General features: G+C 48.3%; 1 protein-coding gene across 6 annotated transcripts in view; it reads right to left on the bottom strand.

Annotated features, from left to right (window-relative positions):
- The window catches only part of LOC106611843 (protocadherin alpha-C2), a 214,791-nt gene that overhangs the window by 18,809 nt on the left and 172,982 nt on the right, over positions 1-23,000 (bottom strand). For all 6 annotated transcript variants that reach the window (XM_045723956.1, XM_045723958.1, XM_045723955.1 and 3 more), the window contains 2 exons: positions 19,560-19,618; positions 5,339-5,427 (listed from right to left, as the gene is read on the bottom strand). In XM_045723956.1, the coding sequence (XP_045579912.1) occupies positions 5,339-5,427; positions 19,560-19,618 (148 nt within the window). The remainder of the gene's footprint in view (positions 1-5,338; positions 5,428-19,559; positions 19,619-23,000) is intronic.

Here is a 23,000-nt window from a genome sequence, read left to right as displayed (position 1 = left end):
AGAAAACAAAAACATAATTACTTTACACATTGGAAAGAATTGACAAACAAAACGAGCAAACTAGAATGCTATTTGCCCCTAAACAGGGAGTACACAGTGGCAGAATACCTGACTATGTACAGACTCAGTGAGCATAGCCTTGCTATTGAGAAAGGCCGCCGAATGCAGACCTGGCTCTCAAGAGAAGACAGGCTATGTGCACACTGCCTACAAAATGAGGTGGAAACTGAGCTGCACTTCCTAACATCCTGCCCAATGTATGACCATATTAGAGACACATATTTCTCTCAGATTACACAGATCCACAAAGAATTTGAAAACAAATCTAATTTTCATAAACTCCCATATCTACTGGGTGAAATACCACTGTGTGACATCACAGCAGCAAAATGTGTGACCTGTTGCCACAAGAAAAGGGCAACCAGTGAAGAATGAACACCATTGTAAATACAACCTATATTTAAGTAGATTTTTTCTCCCCCTTTTGTACTTTGACTATTTTGCACATCTTTACAACACTGTATATATACATAATATGGCATTTGAAATGTCTTTATTCTTTTGGAACTTTTGTGAGTGTAATGTTTACTATTCATTTTAGATTTTTGACTTCACTTTGTTGATTATCTATTTAACTTACTTTGGCAATGTAAACATATGTAGCCCATGCCAATAAAGACCCTACATTGAAATTGAGAGAGCAAGAGAGACAGAGAGAGAGAGAGAGAGAGTGTGTTTAATATGTCTCTGTGATTATGTGTATGAGGCTCAGAATCTCTTAGCCTCTGTAAATGTTATCTATCCTATTGTCTCTGGACATCTCTATCTCTTTCTCTCTGTCTCTCTGTCTCTCTAAATTGCTTTATTGGTATGACGTACCTGTTACAAAAGCATACTTTAAGTGATTCATTTACAATATTAACATAATTAAAATAATAATAATCGATACGGTCAACGGGACAATAGTAACAACAATAATCAAGGGTCAAAATAACCATGTAATGGACAATAACAATAACAATGGCATAGAGGACATGTGCAGGTTGGTTGGTCTGTCAGACACTGTCCCTCATCTTATGGAAGGCTGTAATGTAGGTGTCTGCCAACCCACAGCTCTCTGCGTCCTCCCCCAACAGGACTGGTAGCCTAATCTCATCAGAGAGGTCTTTGAAACCTTGAATAAGGGTTTCAAATTTGGGGAAATGACACTCTCTAATTGTTTTATATTTTTTCAGGAAATGCAGTTCTGTCTCAGGTAATTTGGTTTATTCTGATTGATTGGATGTTCTGGTCCTGAGGCTCAGTGTGTTAGTAGAACAGGTTTGTGAACTCAGCCCCAGGACCAGCTGGATGAGGGGACTCTTTTCTTTGCTCAGCTCTTGGCATTGCAGGTCTTGGTAATGATGTGATAGGGGGTCTCTGTATTTGAGATGTTACCAAAACTTAATAGCAGGTTTTGGAGCTTTTATTATTAGTGGATAATGGCCTAAATCTACCCTGCATGCATTGTTTATAGTTTTCCTCTGGACATGTAGGATAATATACAGCTGGTAAAATGCATTTTGCATCATATGGTGCAAAATGCATCAGGCTGTATTTCTGTATTTTGAAAGTTGTATATCTTGAAAACCTAATTGCTGACATGCAAAACATTTTGGAACCATATCAACAATAAACTAATGAAACAAATACAAAAAGATAGTTTTGGGGTAGAATTTTCTTTTAAGAGTAAGGTAAACAATATAGATAACAGCAAACATTTCTTATCTTTTCATATTTCTTCTTCCTATTCATTGAACAAGTCAACGTTTAGTGCAATAGCTGTGTGTGTGTTTGATTAGTGCAGATGAACTGGAGGAGCCGTTTTATCAGTCCTACAGAGTTCTCCTGTCCTCTGAGGGCCTCCGCGTAGCTCCGCTGGTCCTGCTGTTGGGCCCTGTGGAAGTCTGGGCCGGAGGGCTGCCTGTTTGGTCTGGTAGAGGTGGTGGTCTGGTGGTGGGTAGGGCCTGTGGGGTGCGTTGGGTCTGGTGTGGCGTTGAGGGGGTCTGGGGCTCCTTGGTGGTGCGGTGGTCTGGAAGGGGTCTCTGGGTGAAGCTCTGTCCAGTGTGGCATGGGCTGTTTGTCTACCAAGTGTCACATCCTTTAGGATCTTGGCAAACATCCCCACTTTCTGCATCCTCTAGGGGGAGGGGTTGTGCAGGTGCTCTGGGGTGATTGTTAGGTTGTGAGCAACGTATACATTCAAGAGCAGGGCAAGCTGTCAACATGATGTCAGGATTGACTTTCTGGATGGTACGGATGAAAGTCTCTGCAAGGCAGCAGAGCGGAGATGGTGATGCGGGAGTTGGGGAAGGACTAACGCCCACTCTACTGACCAGGCTGTCTACTCTCTCCTGCTCCTCTCTACTGACCAGGCTGTCTACTCTCTCCTGCTCCTCTCTACTGACCAGGCTGTCTACTCTCTCCTGCTCCTCTCTACTGACCAGGCTGTCTACTCTCTCCTGCTCCTCTCTGTTGACCAGGCTACCTACTCTCTCCTGCTCCTCTCTACTGACCAGGCTGTCTACTCTCTCCTGCTCCTCTCTGTTGACCAGGCTACCTACTCTCTCCTGCTCCTCTCTACTGACCAGGCTGTCTACTCTCTCCTGCTCCTCTCTACTGACCAGGCTGTCTACTCTCTCCTGCTCCTCTCTGTTGACCAGGCTGTCTACTCTCTCCTGCTCCTCTCTACTGACCAGGCTGTCTACTCTCTCCTGCTCCTCTCTGTTGACCAGGCTACCTACTCTCTCCTGCTCCTCTCTACTGACCAGGCTGTCTACTCTCTCCTGCTCCTCTCTACTGACCAGGCTGTCTACTCTCTCCTGCTCCTCTCTGTTGACCAGGCTGTCTACTCTCTCCTGCTCCTCTCTACTGACCAGGCTGTCTACTCTCTCCTGCTCCTCTCTACTGACCAGGCTGCCTACTCTCTCCTGCTCCTCTCTACTGACCAGGCTGCCTACTCTCTCCTGCTCCTCTCTACTGACCAGGCTGCCTACTCTCTCCTGCTCCTCTCTACTGACCAGGCTGTCTACTCTGTCCTGCTCCTCTCTGTTGACCAGGCTACCTACTCTCTCCTGCTCCTCTCTACTGACCAGGCTGTCTACTCTCTCCTGCTCCTCTCTGTTGACCAGGCTACCTACTCTCTCCTGCTCCTCTCTACTGACCAGGCTGTCTACTCTCTCCTGCTCCTCTCTGTTGACCAGGCTACCTACTCTCTCCTGCTCCTCTCTACTGACCAGGCTGTCTACTCTCTCCTGCTCCTCTCTGTTGACCAGGCTACCTACTCTCTCCTGCTCCTCTCTACTGACCAGGCTGTCTACTCTCTCCTGCTCCTCTCTGTTGACCAGGCTGTCTACTCTCTCCTGCTCCTCTCTACTGACCAGGCTGTCTACTCTCTCCTACTCCTCTCTACTGACCAGGCTGCCTACTCTCTCCTGCTCCTCTCTACTGACCCGGCTGTCTACTCTCTCCTGCTCCTCCTGTTGAACAGGCTGTCTACTCTCTTGGGGGGGGGGGGGCTCTCTAGGAGTCTACGGTCTCTACAGTTTGTTCCTGTCATCTTCTTGTTGACAGACTCCTTTTCAATCTCCTCCTTCACCTGCACTTGCTCTCTCCTCATGGTGGCCTTTACCTCCTCAAGCGCTGTGGTAAGACTCTCTCGCTCTCAGCTCCTGGACAAGTTCTTTAGCTGGGTCCTGCACTGGTTGATCTGGTCCTGTAGAAGCTCTGTGTCTGAGTTGGAGGTGGTGTAGCTGAGGGCTGCTCCTTCAGCTCAGTAACCCATAGCTCTAACAGAGCCAGCCTGTCTTTCAGCAGGCTGATGGTGGTGTAGCTGAGGGCTGCTCCTTCAGCTCAGTAACCCACAGCTCTAACAGAGCCGCCCTGTCTCTCAGCAGGCTGACGGTGGTGTAGCTGAGGGCTGCTCCTTCAGCTCAGTAACCCACAGCTCTAACAGAGCCGGCCTGTCTCTCAGCAGGCTGACGGTGGTGTAGCTGAGGGCTGCTCCTTCAGCTCAGTAACCCACAACTCTAACAGAGCCAGCCTGTCTCTCAGCAGGCTGACGGTGGTGTAGCTGAGGGCTGCTCCTTCAGCTCAGTAACCCATAGCTCTAACAGAGCCAGCCTGTCTCTTAGCAGGCTGATGGTGGTGTAGCTGAGGGCTGCTCCTTCAGTTCAGTAACCCATAGCTCTAACAGATCCAGCCTGTCTCTCAGCAGGCTGATGGTGGTGTAGCTGAGGGCTGCTCCTTCAGCTCAGTAACCCACAGCTCTAACAGAGCCGCCCTGTCTCTCAGCAGGCTGACGGTGGTGTAGCTGAGGGCTGCTCCTTCAGCTCAGTAACCCACAGCTCTAACAGAGCCGGCCTGTCTCTCAGCAGGCTGACGGTGGTGTAGCTGAGGGCTGCTCCTTCAGCTCAGTAACCCACAACTCTAACAGAGCCAGCCTGTCTCTCAGCAGGCTGACGGTGGTGTAGCTGAGGGCTGCTCCTTCAGCTCAGTAACCCATAGCTCTAACAGAGCCAGCCTGTCTCTCAGCAGGCTGATGGTGGTGTAGCTGAGGGCTGCTCCTTCAGCTCAGTAACCCATAGCTCTAACAGAGCCAGGCTGTCTCTCAGCAGGCTGATGGTGGTGTGGTCATGGCTCTGGTGATCATAGACGGGCAGGGGGAGGGGGGCTAGGATAGACCTGTTGGTGGATCTGTGTTTGGGCTCCTGCTGTTGGAGTGCCTGAGGTGAGAGGAGAGGTCGGTGTGCTGTCCTGGTGCATGACAGTGCCGTTCTGGTACTCGGTTACCGTCAGAAACCTGTTTTCCTGGTCCTTTTCGCTGTCCTCATGTATATTTGCCTTCCCTTGCAAATGCCTTTCTTTGTGGTATAGCTGAAATGCCTGGTTACAGCTGTATGCCAGGCAGTAGTGTGGTCTGTGTAAACTAACAGGTTTTTCTCCCTCCCTCCCTCCCTCCCTCCCTCCCTCCCTCCCTCCCTCCCTCCCTCCCTCCCTCCCTCCCTCCCTCCCTCCCTCCCACAGAACATGTGTCATTTACTCTCTGAGTGGATAAGGGGCGGTGAGCAGAAGAGTCAGGGTGATTGAGTACCTGATCTCTACCTGAGTTATATTATAGTTGGTCTGGGTTAAACTGTGTCAGTCAAAGTCAGTAAAGGTTTGCTTTGGTCAGTCTGGATTGTTCTGGGTTGTTCAGGATTCGTTAGTCGGGGTGGTCTTAGTCTGGTTTCTTCTGCTTTGGTCTGGGTTGGTCAAGATCAGAGCAGTTCAGTGTGTGGGGTCGGGGCCCGGCTCTTACCTCCGGTGGCGCTAGACACGGTCGGCCAGTTCTGGACCAGAACCCCCTGGGCTCCCTGCATCACCGACGACTCCTCCATGTGCACTGAGCTGGAACACAACACACACACACTGAGGTTACACACTGGAGAAATATAACACACACACACTGAGGTTACACACTGGAGAAATATAACACACACTCAGAGGTTACACACTGGAGAAATATAACACACACACTGAGGTTACACACTGGAGAAATATAACACACACACTGAGGTTACACACTGCAGAAATATAACACACACACTCAGAGGTAACACACTGGAGAAATATACTGCTCAAAAAAATAAAGGGAACACTTAAACAACACAATGTAACTCCAAGTCAATCACACTTCTGTGAAATCAAACTGTCTACTTAGGAAGCAACACTGATTGACAATAAATTTCACATGCTGTTGTGCAAATGGAATAGACAACAGGTGGAAATTATAGGCAATAAGCAAGACACCCCCAATAAAGGAGTGGTTCTGCAGGTGGTGACCATAGACCACTTCTCAGTTCCTATGCTTCCTGGCTGATGTTTTGGTCACTTTTGAATGCTGGCGGTGCTTTCACTCTAGTGGTAGCATGAAACGGAGTCTACGACCCACACAAGTGGCTCAGGTAGTGCAGCTCATCCAGGATGGCACATCAATGCGAGCTGTGGCAAGAAGGTTTGCTGTGTCTGTCAGTGTAGTGTCCAGAGCATGGAGGCGCTACCAGGAGACAGGCCAGTACATCAGGAGACATGGAGGAGGCTGTAGGAGGGCAACAACCCAGCAGCAGGACCGCTACCTCTGCCTTTGTGCAAGGAGGAGCAGGAGGAGCACTGCCAGAGCCCTGCAAAATGACCTCCAGCAGGCCACAAATGTGCATGTGTCTGCTAAAACGGTCAGAAACAGACTCCATGAGGGTGGTATGAGGGCCCGACGTCCACAGGTGGGGGTTGTGCTTACAGCCCAACACCGTGCAGGACGTTTGGCATTTGCCAGAGAACACCAAGATTGGCAAATTCGCCACTGGCGCCCGGTGCTCTTCACAGATGAAAGCAGGTTCACACTGAGCACGTGACAGACATGACAGAGTCTGGAGACGCCGTGGAGAACATTCTGCTGCCTGCAACATCCTCCAGCATGACCGGTTTGGCGGTGGGTCAGTCATGGTGGGGTGGAATTTCTTTGGGGGGCCGCACAGCCCTCCATGTGCTCGTCAGCGGTAGCCTGACTGCCATTAGATACCGAGATGAGATCCTCAGACCCCTTGTGAGACCATATGCTGGTGCGGTTGGCCCTGGGTTCCTCCTAATGCAAGACAATGCTAGACCTCATGTGGCTGGAGTGTGTCAGCAGTTCCTGCAAGAGGAAGGCATTGATGCTATGGACTGGCCCGCCCGTTCCCCAGACCTGAATCCAATTGAGCACATCTGGGACATCATGTCTCGCTCCATCCACTAACGCCACGTTGCACCACAGACTGTCCAGGAGTTGGTGGATGCTTTAGTCCAGGTCTGGGAGGAGATCCCTCAGGAGACCATCCGCCACCTCATCAGGAGCATGCCCAGGCATTGTAGGGAGGTCATACAGGCACGTGGAGGCCACACACACTACTGAGCCTCATTTTGACTTGTTTTAAGGACATTACATCAAAGTTGGATCAGCCTGTAGTGTGGTTTTCCACTTTAATTTTGAGTGTGACTCCAAATCCAGACCTCCATGGGTTGATAAATTGGATTTCCATTGATTATTTTTGTGTGATTTTGTTGTCAGCACATTCAACTATGTAAAGAAAAAAGTATTTAATAAGATTATTTCTTTCATTCAGATCTAGGATGTGTTGTTTAAGTGTTCCCTTTATTTTTTTGAGCAGTGTATAACACACTCAGAGGTTACACACTGGAAAAATATAACACACACACTGAGGTTACACACTGGAGAGAAATATAACACACACACTCAGAGGTTACACACTGGAGAAATATAACACACTCAGAGGTTACACACTGCAGAAATATAACACACACTGAGGTTACACACTGGAGAAATATAACACACAGTCTGAGGTTACACACTGGAGAGATATATAACACACACTGAGGTTACACACTGCAGAAATATAACACACACACTCAGAGGTTACACACTGCAGAAATATAACACACAGTCTGAGGTTACACACTGCAGAAATATAACACACACTCAGAGGTTACACACTGGATAAATATAACACACAGTCTGAGGTTACACACTGCAGAATTATAACACACACTCAGAGGTTACACACTGCAGAAATATAACACACAGTCTGAGGTTACACACTGCAGAAATATAACACACACACTGAGGTTACACACTGCAGAAATATAACACACACACTGAGGTTACACACTGCAGAAATATAACACACAGTGTGAGGTTACACACTGGAGAAATATAACACACACTCAGAGGTTACACACTGGAGAGAAATATAACACATGGTGACATGGTGAGGTTGGACCCAGGTGCAGAGAAGAGACCAGACGAGGAATCAGTGGTTAAGGATAAACATAATACTTTACTGAGAAACTGTAGCCGCAGGATCACAGTACACTTGAAGAAACAACAAACACTAAGTTTCGAAAACCCAAACTGACACTCGAATAGCGACAGTCCAGTGGATGAGTTGGCAGTGTGTTGTGAGCATACTCTGCCCAGACAAGGAACTTGCTCCAGTTGCTGACCTGGGTGGAGATTAAACAGCAGAGGAACTTCTCCAGCTCCTGGTTGGCCCGCTCCATTTGCCCATTCGACTGTGGGTGGAACCCTGATGAGAGACTCACCAACGCCACCAACAGGGAGAAGAAGGCTTTCTGTGCAACGAACTGGGGCCCACAATCCAAGACAATGTCCTGGGGAAGTCCGTGTAGTCGGAAGACATGGGTAATCATGAGATCAGCGGTCTCCTTTGCTGAGGGAAACTTGGGTAAGGTGATAAAATGGGCTGCCTTGGAAGACCAATCGACAACCACCAGGATAGTGGTAAGCCCTTGGAATGGGGGTAACCCTGTGATAAAGTCTATGGACAGGTGGGACTCGGGCCCGGATGGGGATGGGCAGAGGTTGGAGAAACCCAGCCGGTCACTGTCGTGCTTTGGGCACAGGTGGAGCAAGTTGTAACGAAGGATCTCACATCCTCAATCATGTTGGGTGACCAGAATTTCCGCCTCAGGAACTCCAGTGTCCGATTAACCCCTGGATGCCCAGTTCATTTAGAGGAGTGGCCTCATTGTGGTACTCGGGAACAGACTCATCGTGGACCATAAAGTCTGTTAGTGGGTCCTTCGCCGGGGTCAGGTTCTCGGATCTGGGCTTGTCGGACCATGGTCTCAATACTCCATATCACAGGGGCCACAATGTGGGAGCTGGGGATGATGGGCTCGGAGTCCCTCTCCTCATTAGAGACATCGTGTTGACAGGACAGGGCGTCTGCTTTCTGATTCTTGGTTCGCGGACGATAGACTAGTGTGAAGTTGAACCTGTTAAAGAACAGAGCCCATCTAGCCTGGCGAGCGTTCAACCTCTTGGCTTCTTGAATAGAGACCAAGTTCTTATGGTCGTTCTAGATCACGAAATGTTGAGGTGCCTTCTCCAACCAGTGTCTCCACCCCTCAAGGGCCCACTTAACTTCTTATGGGCAGGTGCGTCCCACCTCAACAACATCCGGTGAAATTGCAGAGCGCGAAATTCAAAATACAGAAATACTTATAATAAACATTCATGAAACATACAAGTGTTATACATCGACTTAAAGATTAACTTGTTAATCCAGCTGCTGTGTCAGATTTCCAAAAGACTTTACGGCGAAAGCATACCATGCGATTATCTGAGGACAGCGCCCAGCACACAAAACCATACAAACATTTTCCAGCCAAGTAGATTAGTCACGAAAGTCAGAAATAGCAATAAAATGAATCACTTACCTTTGATGATCTTCATATGGTTGCACTCACAAGACTCCATGTTACACAATAAATGTTCAGTTTGTTCAATAAAGTCCCTCTTTATATCCAAAAAACTCTGTTTTGTTGGCGCGTTTTGTTCAGTAATCCACTGGCTCAAAGGCGGTCACAACAGGCAGACGAATAGATCCAAATAGTACCGGTAAAGTTCGTCGAAACATGTCAAATTATGTTTTTTATTAATCCTCAGGTTGTCTATTGTCTTTATAAATCGATAATATTTAAACCGGACAATAGCGTATTCAATACAAAGGAGAAAGAACGGCGGGCACGCTCCCGGTCGTGCGCGCAAAAAGCTCTGGTTCATTCGACCGACCACTCAGATAATGTTGTCATTCTTACTCATTTTTCAGAATAAAAGCCTGAAACAATGTCTAAAGACTATTGACATCTAGTGGAAGCCATAGGAACTGCAATCTAGGTCCCATCCATTTATATGGTGGATAGGCTTTCAATGGAAAAACACTTGATTCAAAAGAATGCCACTTCCTGGATGGATTTTCCTCAGATTTTCACCTGCCATATCAGTTCTGTTATACTCACAGACATTATTTGAACAGTTTTGGAAACTTTAGAGTGTTTCCTATCCAATACTACCATGCATATGCATATCCTAGCTTCTGGGCCTGAGTAACAGGCAGTTTACATTGGGCCCCTCATTCATCCAAAATTAAAATTACTGCCCCCTACCCAAGAGAGGTTAACTGCCAACATCGTAGTTGCGTTCCGCTGGCGTGAACTGCTTGGAGAGAAAGGCACAGGGGTGCAGTTTCATGTCCCCCTCTTTCCGCTGTCAAAGGATTGCTGCTGCTCCGGTGTCCAAGGCGTCCACCTCTACCACGAAGGGGCGGGTAGGATCAGGATGGACGAGGATCCAGAGGGTCCAGACATCCAGACGTCCCTTGAGCTCCCCAGATGCCCTGTCAGCCTCGGGGGTCCAGCAAAAATGGTTCTGGGACTTGCGTTTTAGGGTCTTGAGAGGCGCTGCCACCACACCAAAGTTGCGTATAAAACGCCTGTAAAAATTGGCAAACTGTTGGATTTGTTTGAGTGAGGCGGGACGGGGCCAGTCGATGAGCCTTCTCACCTTTACGGGGTCCATTTGGATGCTGGCGGTAGAGATAATGTGGCCCAGGAAAGAAACTTGGGATACATGGAACTCACACTTCTCTATCTTGATGTATAGTTGACTCTGCATCTCAGGACTTGGAGGATGTGCAGTATGTGTTCCGGAAGGTTCTTGGAGAAGATCAGGATATCGACAAGGTAAACAAAGACGAACCGATTCAACATATCCCTAAGCATGTCATTGACCAATGCTTGGAAGACTGCCTGTGAGTTCGATAATCCAAAGAGCATGACCAAATACTCATATTGGCCACTCAGGGTGTTAAAGGCAGTCTTCCATTCATCTCCCTCCCTGATTCTCACCAGATTGTAAGCATTGCGGAGGTCCAGTTGGTGAAGAATTGGGCCCCATGGGCCAACTCCAAGGCAGTGGACATCAGGGGTAGGAGTCAACGATTCTTAATCCTAATCCTGTTCAGCCCTCTGTAATTGATGCAGGGACACAGACCTCCATCCTTCTTTCCCACGAAGAAGAAGCCTGCACCGGTTGGGGATGTAAAGGAGTGAATGAAACCTGCCTCCAGCGACTCCGGATGTAATTGTCCATGTCTGCTGCTTCAGGGGTCGAGAGGGAGGAGTTCTATGGTGCAGTCGTATGGACGATGAGGAAGGAGGGTGGTGGATTGCCTCTTACTGAAGGCCTCCCAGAGGTCGAAGTACTCGCGAGGGAGAGTGGAACAGTCTTGGTCTTCAATGGATGCCGGGGAACATGGCAAGGCTCTTGGTGGGTGTCTTAGTCTGGCAGTTCTTACCCCAGTCTAGTAGGTATCCCGTGGACCAGGAGAATAGGGGGTCATGTAGCACTAGCCAGGGGTACTCTAGGATAAGGGGATTCTCAGAAGCTGTGATTAAAAGACAACTAAGAGTCTCTGAGTGGTTAACCCCAAACTGCAGTAAAATGGGCTTGGTCTGATATTACACCTGGCCAAAGCCGATGGGGCATACATCAAGGGCTTGAATCTGCAGAGGGATGGGACATTTCACGCACTGGATTTGCAATTCTCTGGCGAAGTCTTGGTCATTGAAATTATCCGCGGTCCCGGAGACCACGAAGGCTTGAATGTGGTGCTGACGGTTGTGCCAATGGAGGGTTGTGGGTAGTGTCAGACGGTGACCGGGTAGCTGGGGTGTAACTGCACAGCTCGTCAGGGTCTCCCCTTGTCCTGGCGATGACCGAGACCTCCGTATTAGAGGCAGCAGACGTCGCACATGCACCTGCCACATTCCTGTGGGCTCAGACGTGTGCGTCCCAGCTGCCTGGATGCCTCAGGGTGCTCCAGAAACCGGGATATGGGAGTGGTGTCAAAAAGGCGCTGTCTCACACGTTCTCGGATGTCAACCCTGATGGCCAGCGTTATCAGGGTCGAGGTCCTCTCCCAGTTCCCGAGCGGCCAGTTCATACTTGATGGAGTTAGCCAGACCCTGCTGGAAAGCGGTGACCAGTGCCTCAGTATTCCACCCACTCTCGGCGGAGAGGGTGCGGAACTCAATGGCAAAGTAAGCCACTGGTCTGGCACCTTGACGGAGGTTGAACAGTCAGTTTGCCGCTTCTCGTCCACTGACTGGGTGGTTGAAGACTCGTCGCAGCTCAGCAGTGAAGGCTAATATGGAGCTGCAGGATGGTGGCTGCTGTTCCCACACTGCCATTGCCCACGCCAGGGCAATGCCTGAGAGTAGAGAGATGATGTAGGCGATCATGACCCGATCGGTGTGGAACGAGGACTGTAGCTTGAACACCAGAGAGCACTGAGTGAGTAACCCCTTGCATCCTCCCGGGTGGCCGTCATACCGCTCGGGGTCTGGGATCTTGGGTTCCCGGTGCAGTTTCCCTGGAGGAACTACGGTGACGCCTGTAGCACTGGGCGATGAGACTTGGGCATTGGCTTCTCCTGGTTTGGGGTTGGGCCATTGTTGTAGGGAGTTGGGTCTCGGGAGGGTCTCTGATATTTGGGAGAGTTGTTCTTGCTGCCACCTCAGCAGTGCTCCTTGGTGGGTTATAGCATTCTGGATCTGGGTGATCTCTGCTGGGTCCATGTTGTGGCAGAAGCTTGCTGTGATGTGGTGAGGTTGGACCCAGGTGCAGAGAAGAGACCAGACGAGGAATCAGTGGTTAAGGATAAACATAATACTTTACTGATAAACTGTAGCCGCAGGATCACAGTACTCTTGAAAAAACAACAAACACTAAGTTTCGAAAACCCAAACTGACACTCGAACAGCGACAGTCCAGTGGGCAAGTTTGGCAGTGTTACACACTGGATAAATATAACACACACACTCTGAGTTTACACACTGGAGAGAAATATAACACACTGAGGTTACACACTGGAGAAATATAACACACACACTGTCTGATGGTATACTATGAGAGTGTTTCTGTAGTACATACAAACACACCCACATTTTCTGGGTGATGGTAATATTATAGTGGCAGCAGCTATAAGCTTCTGTGGACCGAATCCTCTCTCACTCTGCATTTTCCCAATAATAATATAATTTAACCATGGCAGGGAGCCACAGGATGTGTGTGTGTGTTTGTGTATATACAGTCAGTAGTGGGGGTCAGCCAATTCCATCTGAGGAACTCAAGCAGGACCCTGGATTAGGATAAATCACGCCAAGCCCAGGGATTTCAGCACACCCTCCCACTAAAATGTACTGCGCTTTGCAGTGTGATAAAAAAAAGCGACAGGATGCCACCACAACACAGCAAACACAGAACCTTAAACACACAGACTCTCGCCATATTAAAATGTAACGGATCACATTTCACTAAATCCATTGTCCTCTATTCAAACTTCAAAACATAATTACGGAGTTTAATTATGCAAAGGTTCAGGAACATTTCATGTCGCTTTTGAAACAATCTGCATATTCCAGTATCATTTATCCAACAGGGGTATCACCTTGTGGAATAGTGAGCTGCTGAGCAGGGTTTTAACTGAGGATTAAAGACACTCTCTATCTTTCTCTTTATTGTGTTAGCAGATAGAGGATGGAACCAGGTATCAGAACATCTCCTGATAAATATAGAAACCCATGCATGTGCTTTTAAGGCAGTGCTCTCCCTCTCTCAATCCCCCCTGCGCTTCCATTTTTCATCCCCCTCTCCTCTCCTGCCATTTTCCCCTGCTTGGAAAACTGGGTCTCATTTAGTCTCACTAAGGTCAGGTGAGAAGAAAACATTAGCCACTTCAGCAGGAATCGCTCTGCCTTTCTCTTTCAATGTCTCTGTTGCTGTATTTTTCACTCACAGACACACACGCCAATATGTTATTGACTATGAAAATTCTCTACGTTTTCCCCCACCTCTATACTGAAAAACGTCAATGTTCAGCTGCAAGGACATGTTCTCCATGAGGTAAATTAAAGTATTGTATGATATAATAGTTGAACATATACAGTAAGAGAGACAAGAGGAAGGGGAACATTGTGGGAGGAGGTAGCAGGATAGCCACCATTTTAGTTGCACTTCTTCTCAATGCTCTACACACGTCTGGTCGTCTGCGCGTACACGTGCGTGTGTGTCCGTGTGCGCATTTACACGTCCAAGGTCAGGCAATCACAGCTCGGTTTCCATCCTCTCCTCTCTCTCTCCCTCCCCCATTCTCTCTTTATTCATTTGTCCCTTCCCCCTCTCCCTCTCTTTCTTGCTATGCAATTTTTCACTCTAGCTATATTGAATAGTGTGTGTGTGTGTGTGTGTGTGTGTGTGTGTGTGTGTGTGTGTGTGTGTGTGTGTGTGTGTGTGTGTGTGTGTGTGTGTGTGTGTGTGTGTGTGTGTGTGTGTGTGTGTGTGTGTGTGTGTGTGTGTGTGTAAATGTCCTCCTGTCTTGGTGTAGCGGTGTAAGGAGATGAATAGAGATTTGGTAGGGGGGCCATTTTGTATAGACTGCTGTGTAGAGTTGGAGTCAATTATTAATGGGGAACACGGGACCGAAAAACATGTTACCTCAGCTAATGGCTGTATCTGTTTCTCTCTCTCATTGTCTCACTTTCTCCTTGTGTCCCTCTGTCTGTCTGTCTGTCTGTCTGTCTGTCTGTCTGTCTGTCTGTCTGTCTGTCTGTCTGTCTGTCTGTCTGTCTGTCTGTCTGTCTGTCTGTCTGTCTGTCTGTCTGTCTGTCTGTCTGTCTGTCTGTCTGTCTGTCTGTCTGTCTGTCTGTCTGTCTGTCTGTTCGCCTGTCGTACTTACAGCCATGAACCCATATAGACACACTGCCCTCTAGATAAGCATGGTTCATAATTACAGTGAAATAGATGTGGGCTACAAAACTAAGCAGGTCAAAATCATTACAGAAGTTGATATTGTGTTTGGGGTATACATTCAAAATCTCTCAAAATCTTTCAAGCAAACTGTAATCTCATTAGATTAGAGTATAAAGAGATAAATCAGCATCTCAGATTGGGGGAGGGAGAGGAAGAGGGAGGAGGGAAGGAGGGGAAAAGAGAGAGGGAGGGAGGGAGGAGAGGAGGGAGGGAGGGAGGGAGGGAGGGAGGGAGGGAGGGAGGGAGGGAGGGAGGGAGGGAGGGAGGGAGGGAGGGAGGGAGGGGAAGAGAGAGGAGGGATGAATGGATAAAGTAGGGCTCCATGCTAAAGTAACAAGAGATTCAGTGCATTAGAATGATTTGCTCAAGCCAATTAACTCACAGTAAACCCTGCTGTAATTATGAGGGAATCAGTGTAACACTAATGACACTAGGATGTTACACTCGTATTAATCTGACACACAAACACATTAATGTACTCGTAGAATGAGACTTATACTGTAGAAAGACACATAAAACATTAAATGATAACTCATAAAACAAAGACAAACACATACATGCTGCAGCTAGTGCTGACCCTAGTGCTGACCCTAGTGCTGACCCTAGTGCTGAGCCTAGTGCTGACCCTAGTGCTGAGCCTAGTGCTGAGCCTAGTGCTGACGATAGTGCTGACCCTAGTACTGAGCCTAGTGCTGAGCCTAGTGCTGACCCTAGTGCTGAGCCTAGTGCTGACCCTAGTGCTGACCGTAGTGCTGACCATAGTACTGACCCTAGTGCTGACCCTAGTGCTGACCCTAGTGCTGAGCCTAGTGCTGACCATAGTACTGAGCCTAGTGCTGAGCCTAGTGCTGACCCTAGTGCTGACCCTAGTGCTGAGCCTAGTGCTGACCCTAGTGCTGACCCTAGTGCTGAGCCTAGTGCTGAGCCTAGTGCTGACCATAGTACTGAGCCTAGTGCTGAGCCTAGTGCTGAGCCTAGTGCTGACCATAGTACTGAGCCTAGTGCTGAGCCTAGTGCTGACCCTAGTGCTGACGATAGTGCTGACCCTAGTGCTGAGCCTAGTGCTGACCCTAGTGCTGAGACTAGTGCTGAGCCTAGTGCTGACGATAGTGCTGACCCTAGTACTGAGCCTAGTGCTGAGCCTAGTGCTGACCCTAGTGCTGAGCCTAGTGCTGACCCTAGTGCTGACCGTAGTGCTGACCATAGTACTGACCCTAGTACTGAGCCTAGTGCTGACCCTAGTGCTTACCATAGTTCTGACCCTAGTGCTGACCCTAGTGCTGACCCTAGTGCTGAGCCTAGTGCTGACCCTAGTGCTGACCCTAGTGCTGACCATAGTGCTGAGCCTAGTGCTGACCCTAGTGCTGACCCTAGTGCTGACCATAGTGCTGACCCTAGTGCTGACCATAGTACTGACCCTAGTGCTGACCCTAGTGCTGACCCTAGTGCTGACCATAGTGCTGACCCTAGTGCTGACCATAGTGCTGACCCTAGTACTGAGCATAGTGCTGACCATAGTGCTGACCATAGTGCTGACCATAGTGCTGACCCTAGTGCTGACCCTAGTGCTGAGCCTAGTGCTGAGCCTAGTGCTGACCCTAGTACTGAGCCTAGTGCTGAGCCTAGTGCTGAGCCTAGTGCTGAGCCTAGTGCTGACGATAGTGCTGAGCCTAGTGCTGACGATAGTGCTGAGCCTAGTGCTGACCATAGTGCTGACGATAGTGCTGATCCTAGTGCTGAGCCTAGTGCTGACCCTAGTGCTGAGCCTAGTGCTGAGCCTAGTGCTGAGCCTAGTACTGAGCCTAGTGCTGAGCCTAGTGCTGACCCTAGTGCTGACGATAGTGCTGACCCTAGTGCTGAGCCTAGTGCTGACCCTAGTGCTGAGCCTAGTGCTGACCATAGTGCTGACCCTAGTACTGAGCCTAGTGCTGAGCCTAATGCTGACCACAGTGCTGACCATAGTGCTGAGCCTAGTGCTGAGCCTAGTGCTGAGCCTAGTGCTGACCATAGTGCTGACCCTAGTACTGAGCCTAGTGCTGAGCCTAGTGCTGACCCTAGTGCTGAGCCTAGTGCTGAGCCTAGTGCTGACCCTAGTACTGAGCCTAGTGCTGAGCCTAATGCTGACCACAGTGCTGACCCTAGTGCTGAGCCTAGTGCTGAGCCTAGTGCTGACCCTAGTGCTGAGCCTAGTGCTGAGCCTAGTGCTGACCATAGTGCTGACCCTAGTACTGAGCCTAATGCTGACCACAGTGCTGACCATAGTGCTGAGCCTAGTGCTGAGCCTAGTGCTGACCCTAGTGCTGATCATAGTGCTGACCCCAGTACTGAGCCCAGTACTGAGCCTAGTGCTGAGCCTAATGCTGACCACAGTGCTGACCATAGTGCTGAGCCTAGTGCTGACCCTAGTGCTGACCCTAGTGCTGAGCCTAGTGCTGACCCTAGTGCTGACCATAGTGATGACCCTAGTACTGAGCCTAGTGCTGAGCCTAATGCTGACCACAGTGCTGAGCCTAGTGCTGAGCCTAATGCTGAGCCTAATGCTGACCCTAGTGCTGAGCCTAATGCTGAGCCTAATGCTGACCCTAGTGCTGAGCCTAATGCTGAGCGTAATGCTGACCACAGTGCTGAGCCTAGTGCTGAGCTTAATGCTGACCACAGTGCTGAGCCTAGTTCTGAGCCTAGTGCTGAGCCTAGTGCTGAGCCGAGTGCTGACCATAGTGCTGACCATAGTGCTGAGCCTAGTGCTGAGCCTAGTGCTGACCACAGTGCTGACCACAGTGCTGACCATAGTGCTGAGCCTAGTGCTGACCACAGTGCTGACCACAGTGCTGACCACAGTGCTGACCATAGTGCTGACCACAGTGCTGACCATAGTGCTGACCACAGTGCTGACCATAGTGCTGACCACAGTGCTCAGCAATTTGTGCTTTTTGAGGTCGGCTTCGCTTCGGTTTGTAAAAAATAATAGTGGTTTTTGATTTCGGTTCGGATTAATTATTTTTTCATTAAACGTATTATGAAATATGACCTTGAAATAATTTTTGGGAGCTTTTGAATTGAAAATCCAAAGCCAAATATTGAGAACGTTCAATTGCCAAAACATTGAAAACATTCCATTGTCTCTAACAACACAGAATGAAGGAATGAATAAAGTCCCATGATAGTAGTGACTGCCCATTACTGCTGATGACTTATTAACCATCATTTATTCACACTACTTTACTTTAATCAAATATTTCAGTTGTGTATATTCTGATTAGATTTTTTATGACTTTATTATTTCATTTCTTAAAGTCATCATCTCAGCGCAGGCAGTAGCAGCCAGACAGCCAGACAGACAGACAGATTGCCAGACAGCTAGCTAGACAGACAGACAGCCAGCCAGACAGACAGACAGACAGACAGACAGACAGACAGACAGACAACCATCTAGCGCTGCCGCTGTGCTCCCCAACGAGCCAAGCTCCCCTTGACTAGTGAAAAGGATAGCCCGCGATCATTGGGATGCCACAACTGCCCATGCTGCAGAGCTGTCTGACAAAATCACTATTTTAGTAGTTATTTTAAGAAGATAAGGCACACTTTCAAGACTGCTACAACTATCAGTTGGGTAGAGCTACCTCACAAACTGTCTTTATCGCTCTAGTAGTCGCTGTGTTGTGTACATTCCTCTCTCATGTGGTCTAAGTGCATCGCCGAGAAGAATAGGTGCAATGGTTTCTGGTCATTGAAGTTATTTACCACGTTTTCTGCGCTGAACTAGGTAGAATATTTTCCTATTGAAAACTCAATACAACGCCCCGCAGTTTGTTCTTGATTTGATGTCTCTCATGCTTGATAGGATTTCTCTCTAGAGAAACAGTGTGTTGAGCTCACAAAAAAAACTAGAACTAAATGGGAATTCAAGTAATTGAACCGACGTTGGTTAATTAGGTCTTTAATAATCGGGGGGGAAATAAACTTTGGTTAATCGCTCAGCACTAGTTGACCCTGATAAAGCAGCATGTCTCTGAGCAGACATTAGGACGGACAGTCAGTTTTGTCATCTCTCTTGTCCCTCATCACTTTCACAATGCTGTCCGCCACGGCCGGAGGGACAGACTTCTGTGTGTGTGTGTGTGTGTGTGTGTGTGTGTGTGTGTGTGTGTGTGTGTGTGTGTGTGTGTGTGTGTGTGTGTGTGTGTGTGTGTGTGTGTACTATGAGATGGCCCGGGCGCAGTGCAGTGGGCAATGTGGTTCGCCTGGCTCGTTATGGCTGGCTCTGCTCGTTAACTTGGTCCCTCCCTCTCATTAGCATGCTACTCGTTTGAGTCAGGCTCAGACCATACCCACAGCAGCTAGTGGCCCAATGGCTCATGGGTAATGTGATCCCTGAATTGTGCATTCCCAGTGTCCCGACGGGCCATATTTCCACCTGACTGCCTTCACTTTCATCCCTCTCTCCTTCCCTCCTTCAGTCCCCTCATTCTTTCACTGACCCCTTGTTTACCCCTCGCTCTCTGTCTGTCTACTACTGTCCAATGGCCAAGCTGATAGAAGACTGTCAAACGGATGCTTATAAATATGATAATATCTGGTTTAATTGTAATGTATTGACAGAAGGAAATAATTCTGTAGTTCAGTGGGGTTTGTTAAACAAGCAGCATCATGCGAGGTTCCTTTGGTGGAGGGTAATGGGTAGAGTAGTTAATGATTTAAGAGGGATTAGAGGAATGGAATACTGGTGAAATGTGAATTCTCATTCTTCTGGACAGCGGACACTTATTGAGGAATGGTAAAAGGATGGTAAAAGGATATATGTGCTTACCTCTGCATCCCAGTCCTAAGTGAGGCAGAGTAACGCCAGTCTGAATTCGGCACCTTGGGCTGCAAGAGAGAGAGCGAGAGAAAGGGATTGAGTCTTAAGTACTGCAAGAGATCACGCAGGCAAAACCCAATATCTTCTCATTAATGAATCATGGCGTGAACCACAAGTATGTGCGCGCACACACACACACACACACACACACACACACACACACACACACACACACACACACACACACACACATACACACACACATCATAACAGCGACAGCTTGCCTCTGCCTGTGGAGAGAAATTAATTCTGAGTTGCGCTGGAGCCCCCTGCTCCTCTCCTCCTTTCCTCCCCTCCTCCTCCTCCCTCCCCTCCTCCTCCTCCCTCCCTGTCCTCTGTGAGAGTGATGACTTCAAGAGATAAGCCTGTTCACAGACTGCCCACACCAGACCGGTCCAGTGACCCTGCCTCTCTGCAACAGACCTTCAGGCCACCCTCACCCTGGGTCAAACCACTCAGCTTCCAGTGGTACACTCCGTTACCATGGAGACGCAGTGGAATTCTCAAATGGCAGTTTGTGTTGATGGACTCCATCAGGGCTGCAGCTCTATCTCACTCTCTCTCTCGGTCTTTCACACTTTCACTCTGAATCTCCTTCTTACCAATTTACTATTTTCTTTCTGACTTCTCTTGTACTAGGCTTGGTTCAGCTCTCTCTCCTTCTCTCCTTCTCTCCTCTCTCCTTCTCTCCTTTTCTCTCCTTCTCTCCTCTCTCCTCCTCTCTCCTCCTCTCTCCTTCTCTCTCCTTCTCTCTCCTTCTTTCTCCTTCTTTCTCCTTCTTTCTCCTTCTCTCTCCTTCTCTCCCCTCACTTTCTTTCTTCTCTCTCCTTCTCTTGTCTGTCTCCTTCTCTCCTCCTCTCTCCTCCTCTCTCCTCCTCTCTTCTCTCCTTCTCTCCTCTCTCCCCTCACTTTCTTTCTTCTCTCTCCTTCTCTTGTCTGTCTCCTTCTTTTGTCTCTCTCCTTCTCTCTCCTTCTCTCTCCTCCTTTCTTCTCTCTCCTTCTCTATCCTGCTTTCTCTCTCCTCTTTCCTCTCTCCTTCTATCTCCTCCTCTCTCCTCTCTCCTTCTCTAACCTGCTCCCTTCTCTCTCCTGCTCCCTTCTCTCGACTCTCTCTCTTCTCTCTCCTCTATTTCTCTCTCTCTCTTTCTTTTCCTTCTCTCCTCTGATCTAAACCTTGAGTGTCACTGTCACAGAATCAGCCTGAGCTGGTCCCACAGACCTCACCATGGTAACCACATGGATCCCCCTACCCCACCCCCCTCGTCTCTCTCCATTCAAGGTCACAGGTGGAGACGTAGAGGCGAGGGGGAGGTGATGGGGAGGTGAGGGGAAGGAGAGGGAGCGGCGATATCAGTTTAACACCCTCAGGTCTGCACCTGGACAGAGAATATGTGACATCACCATCACAACTGAGCCATGAGAGAGGCACATGAAGGGGCCATAACCTCTGTCTGCAGGGAAATCACTCTATAGTGTAGTGACATCATCAGGTGAACGATGAATACCAGCCAACACCGGGGGAACTAGCCACCAAACCCCCATTTACCCTAAAAGGTCAATGAAAAAAATTTAACTGTCATAAAGTAATAATTTGAATGGTCACCTTTCCAGAGTTTCCATGTCCTATAAATATGTGGCTAAAGGATGGAGTTTCTCCTCCATATGGCATGGAGTAAGTCAGAGATCCAGCTAACTAACATTGGGCCATAAACATCAGCTAGTGACTGTATGAGCTTCCTCTATGACCACATGACCCATTTCCCATTCCAAACCTTCACCATTACTGATTCAAAACATCTCTGTTTGGGAGTCTAATACATGACTGGTGTGATGAGGTTGTTGAGTGGCTTCACTGCAAGTATATTGTATGTTTTAAATATTCAATAAAAAAAAAAAAACATCATTTTTAAAAACATCTCTGTTCCAGTACCAGTAGTAGGAACAACCTCTAACTTCTCCACAGTGTTGACCCATTTCCTGTGCTGTCCACAAGACAGATGTTAACTTCCTGGCGATGGAGAATCGACCATAGTCTCTCCACACAGCACATTCATGACGCCAAAATCTAATATTTGGGCCTAATGAGAAGGTCTTGGTATCCCTCCAGGAGTCATTCAGACAGCCCATCACATCATCCACAGGGAAACAAACAGCTCAACACTCCACAGCTACACACAGACAGCTATACACAGAGACAGCTACACACAGACAGCTACACACAGAGACAGCTACACACACAGAGACAGCTACACACACAGAGACAGCTACACACACAGAGACAGCTACACACAGAGACAGCTACACAGAGAGACAGCTACACACAGAGAGACAGCTACACAGAGAGACAGCTACACACAGAGACAGCTACACACAGAGACAGCTACACACAGAGACAGCTACACACACACAGAGACAGCTACACACACACAGAGACAGCTACACACACAGAGACAGCTACACACACAGAGACAGCTACACACACAGAGACAGCTACACACAGAGAGACAGCTACACACAGAGAGACAGCTACACACACAGAGACAGCTACACACAGAGACAGCTACACACAGAGACAGCTACACACAGAGACAGCTACACACACAGAGACAGCTACACACACAGATACAGCTACACACACAGATACAGCTACACACACAGATACAGCTACACACACAGATACAGCTACACACAGAGACAGCTACACACAGAGACAGCTACACACAGAGAGACAGCTACACACAGAGACAGCTACACACACAGATACAGCTACACACACAGAGACAGCTACACACAGAGACAGCTACACACACAGAGACAGCTACACACAGAGACAGCTACACACAGAGACAGCTACACACACTCCTCTACACAGGAACAGGAACACATTTTAGACCCCAAAAATTCAGAGAAACCATATTTGTATTCGTGTTGCGTCAAATCCACAAAGAAGTACATGTTATGGAGGAGTGATAACCTCTATACTGGTCTTGCAAATCCAAGGATAAAATAGACTTTGTTCGCACAATCAGGATGGAGATAGACTTCACACCTACAATATTCAAAGGCATATTTTAACACTCCAACCAACTGTGATACTTACAGTGAGAGACTGACTTCACAGTCCACACTAACATTCATAAATAAGAGAGTTAAAGAGAGGGGAGATTGTTAAGAAATACAAACGCCATCATTAAGCATTTATCCTGTTGTACCAGAATGGCCGATGGGGGAGTGGTCTGGCCGTCCTTATGGTGTCTGTGTGTGTAAATGAGAACAGACACACACTAACACTGCAGGTTAGAGACGAGCATCTGGACCCTAAACACATCCACAGTCTGATGCACTCCCACAAGAGGACACACACACACACACACACACACACACACACAC

Source organism: Salmo salar, chromosome ssa09 (genome assembly GCF_905237065.1).
Source record: "Salmo salar chromosome ssa09, Ssal_v3.1, whole genome shotgun sequence".
NCBI lineage: Eukaryota > Metazoa > Chordata > Actinopteri > Salmoniformes > Salmonidae > Salmo > Salmo salar.
The sequence above is the reverse complement of the archived record's forward strand: the minus strand, read 5'-3'. Positions and strand labels throughout refer to the sequence as shown.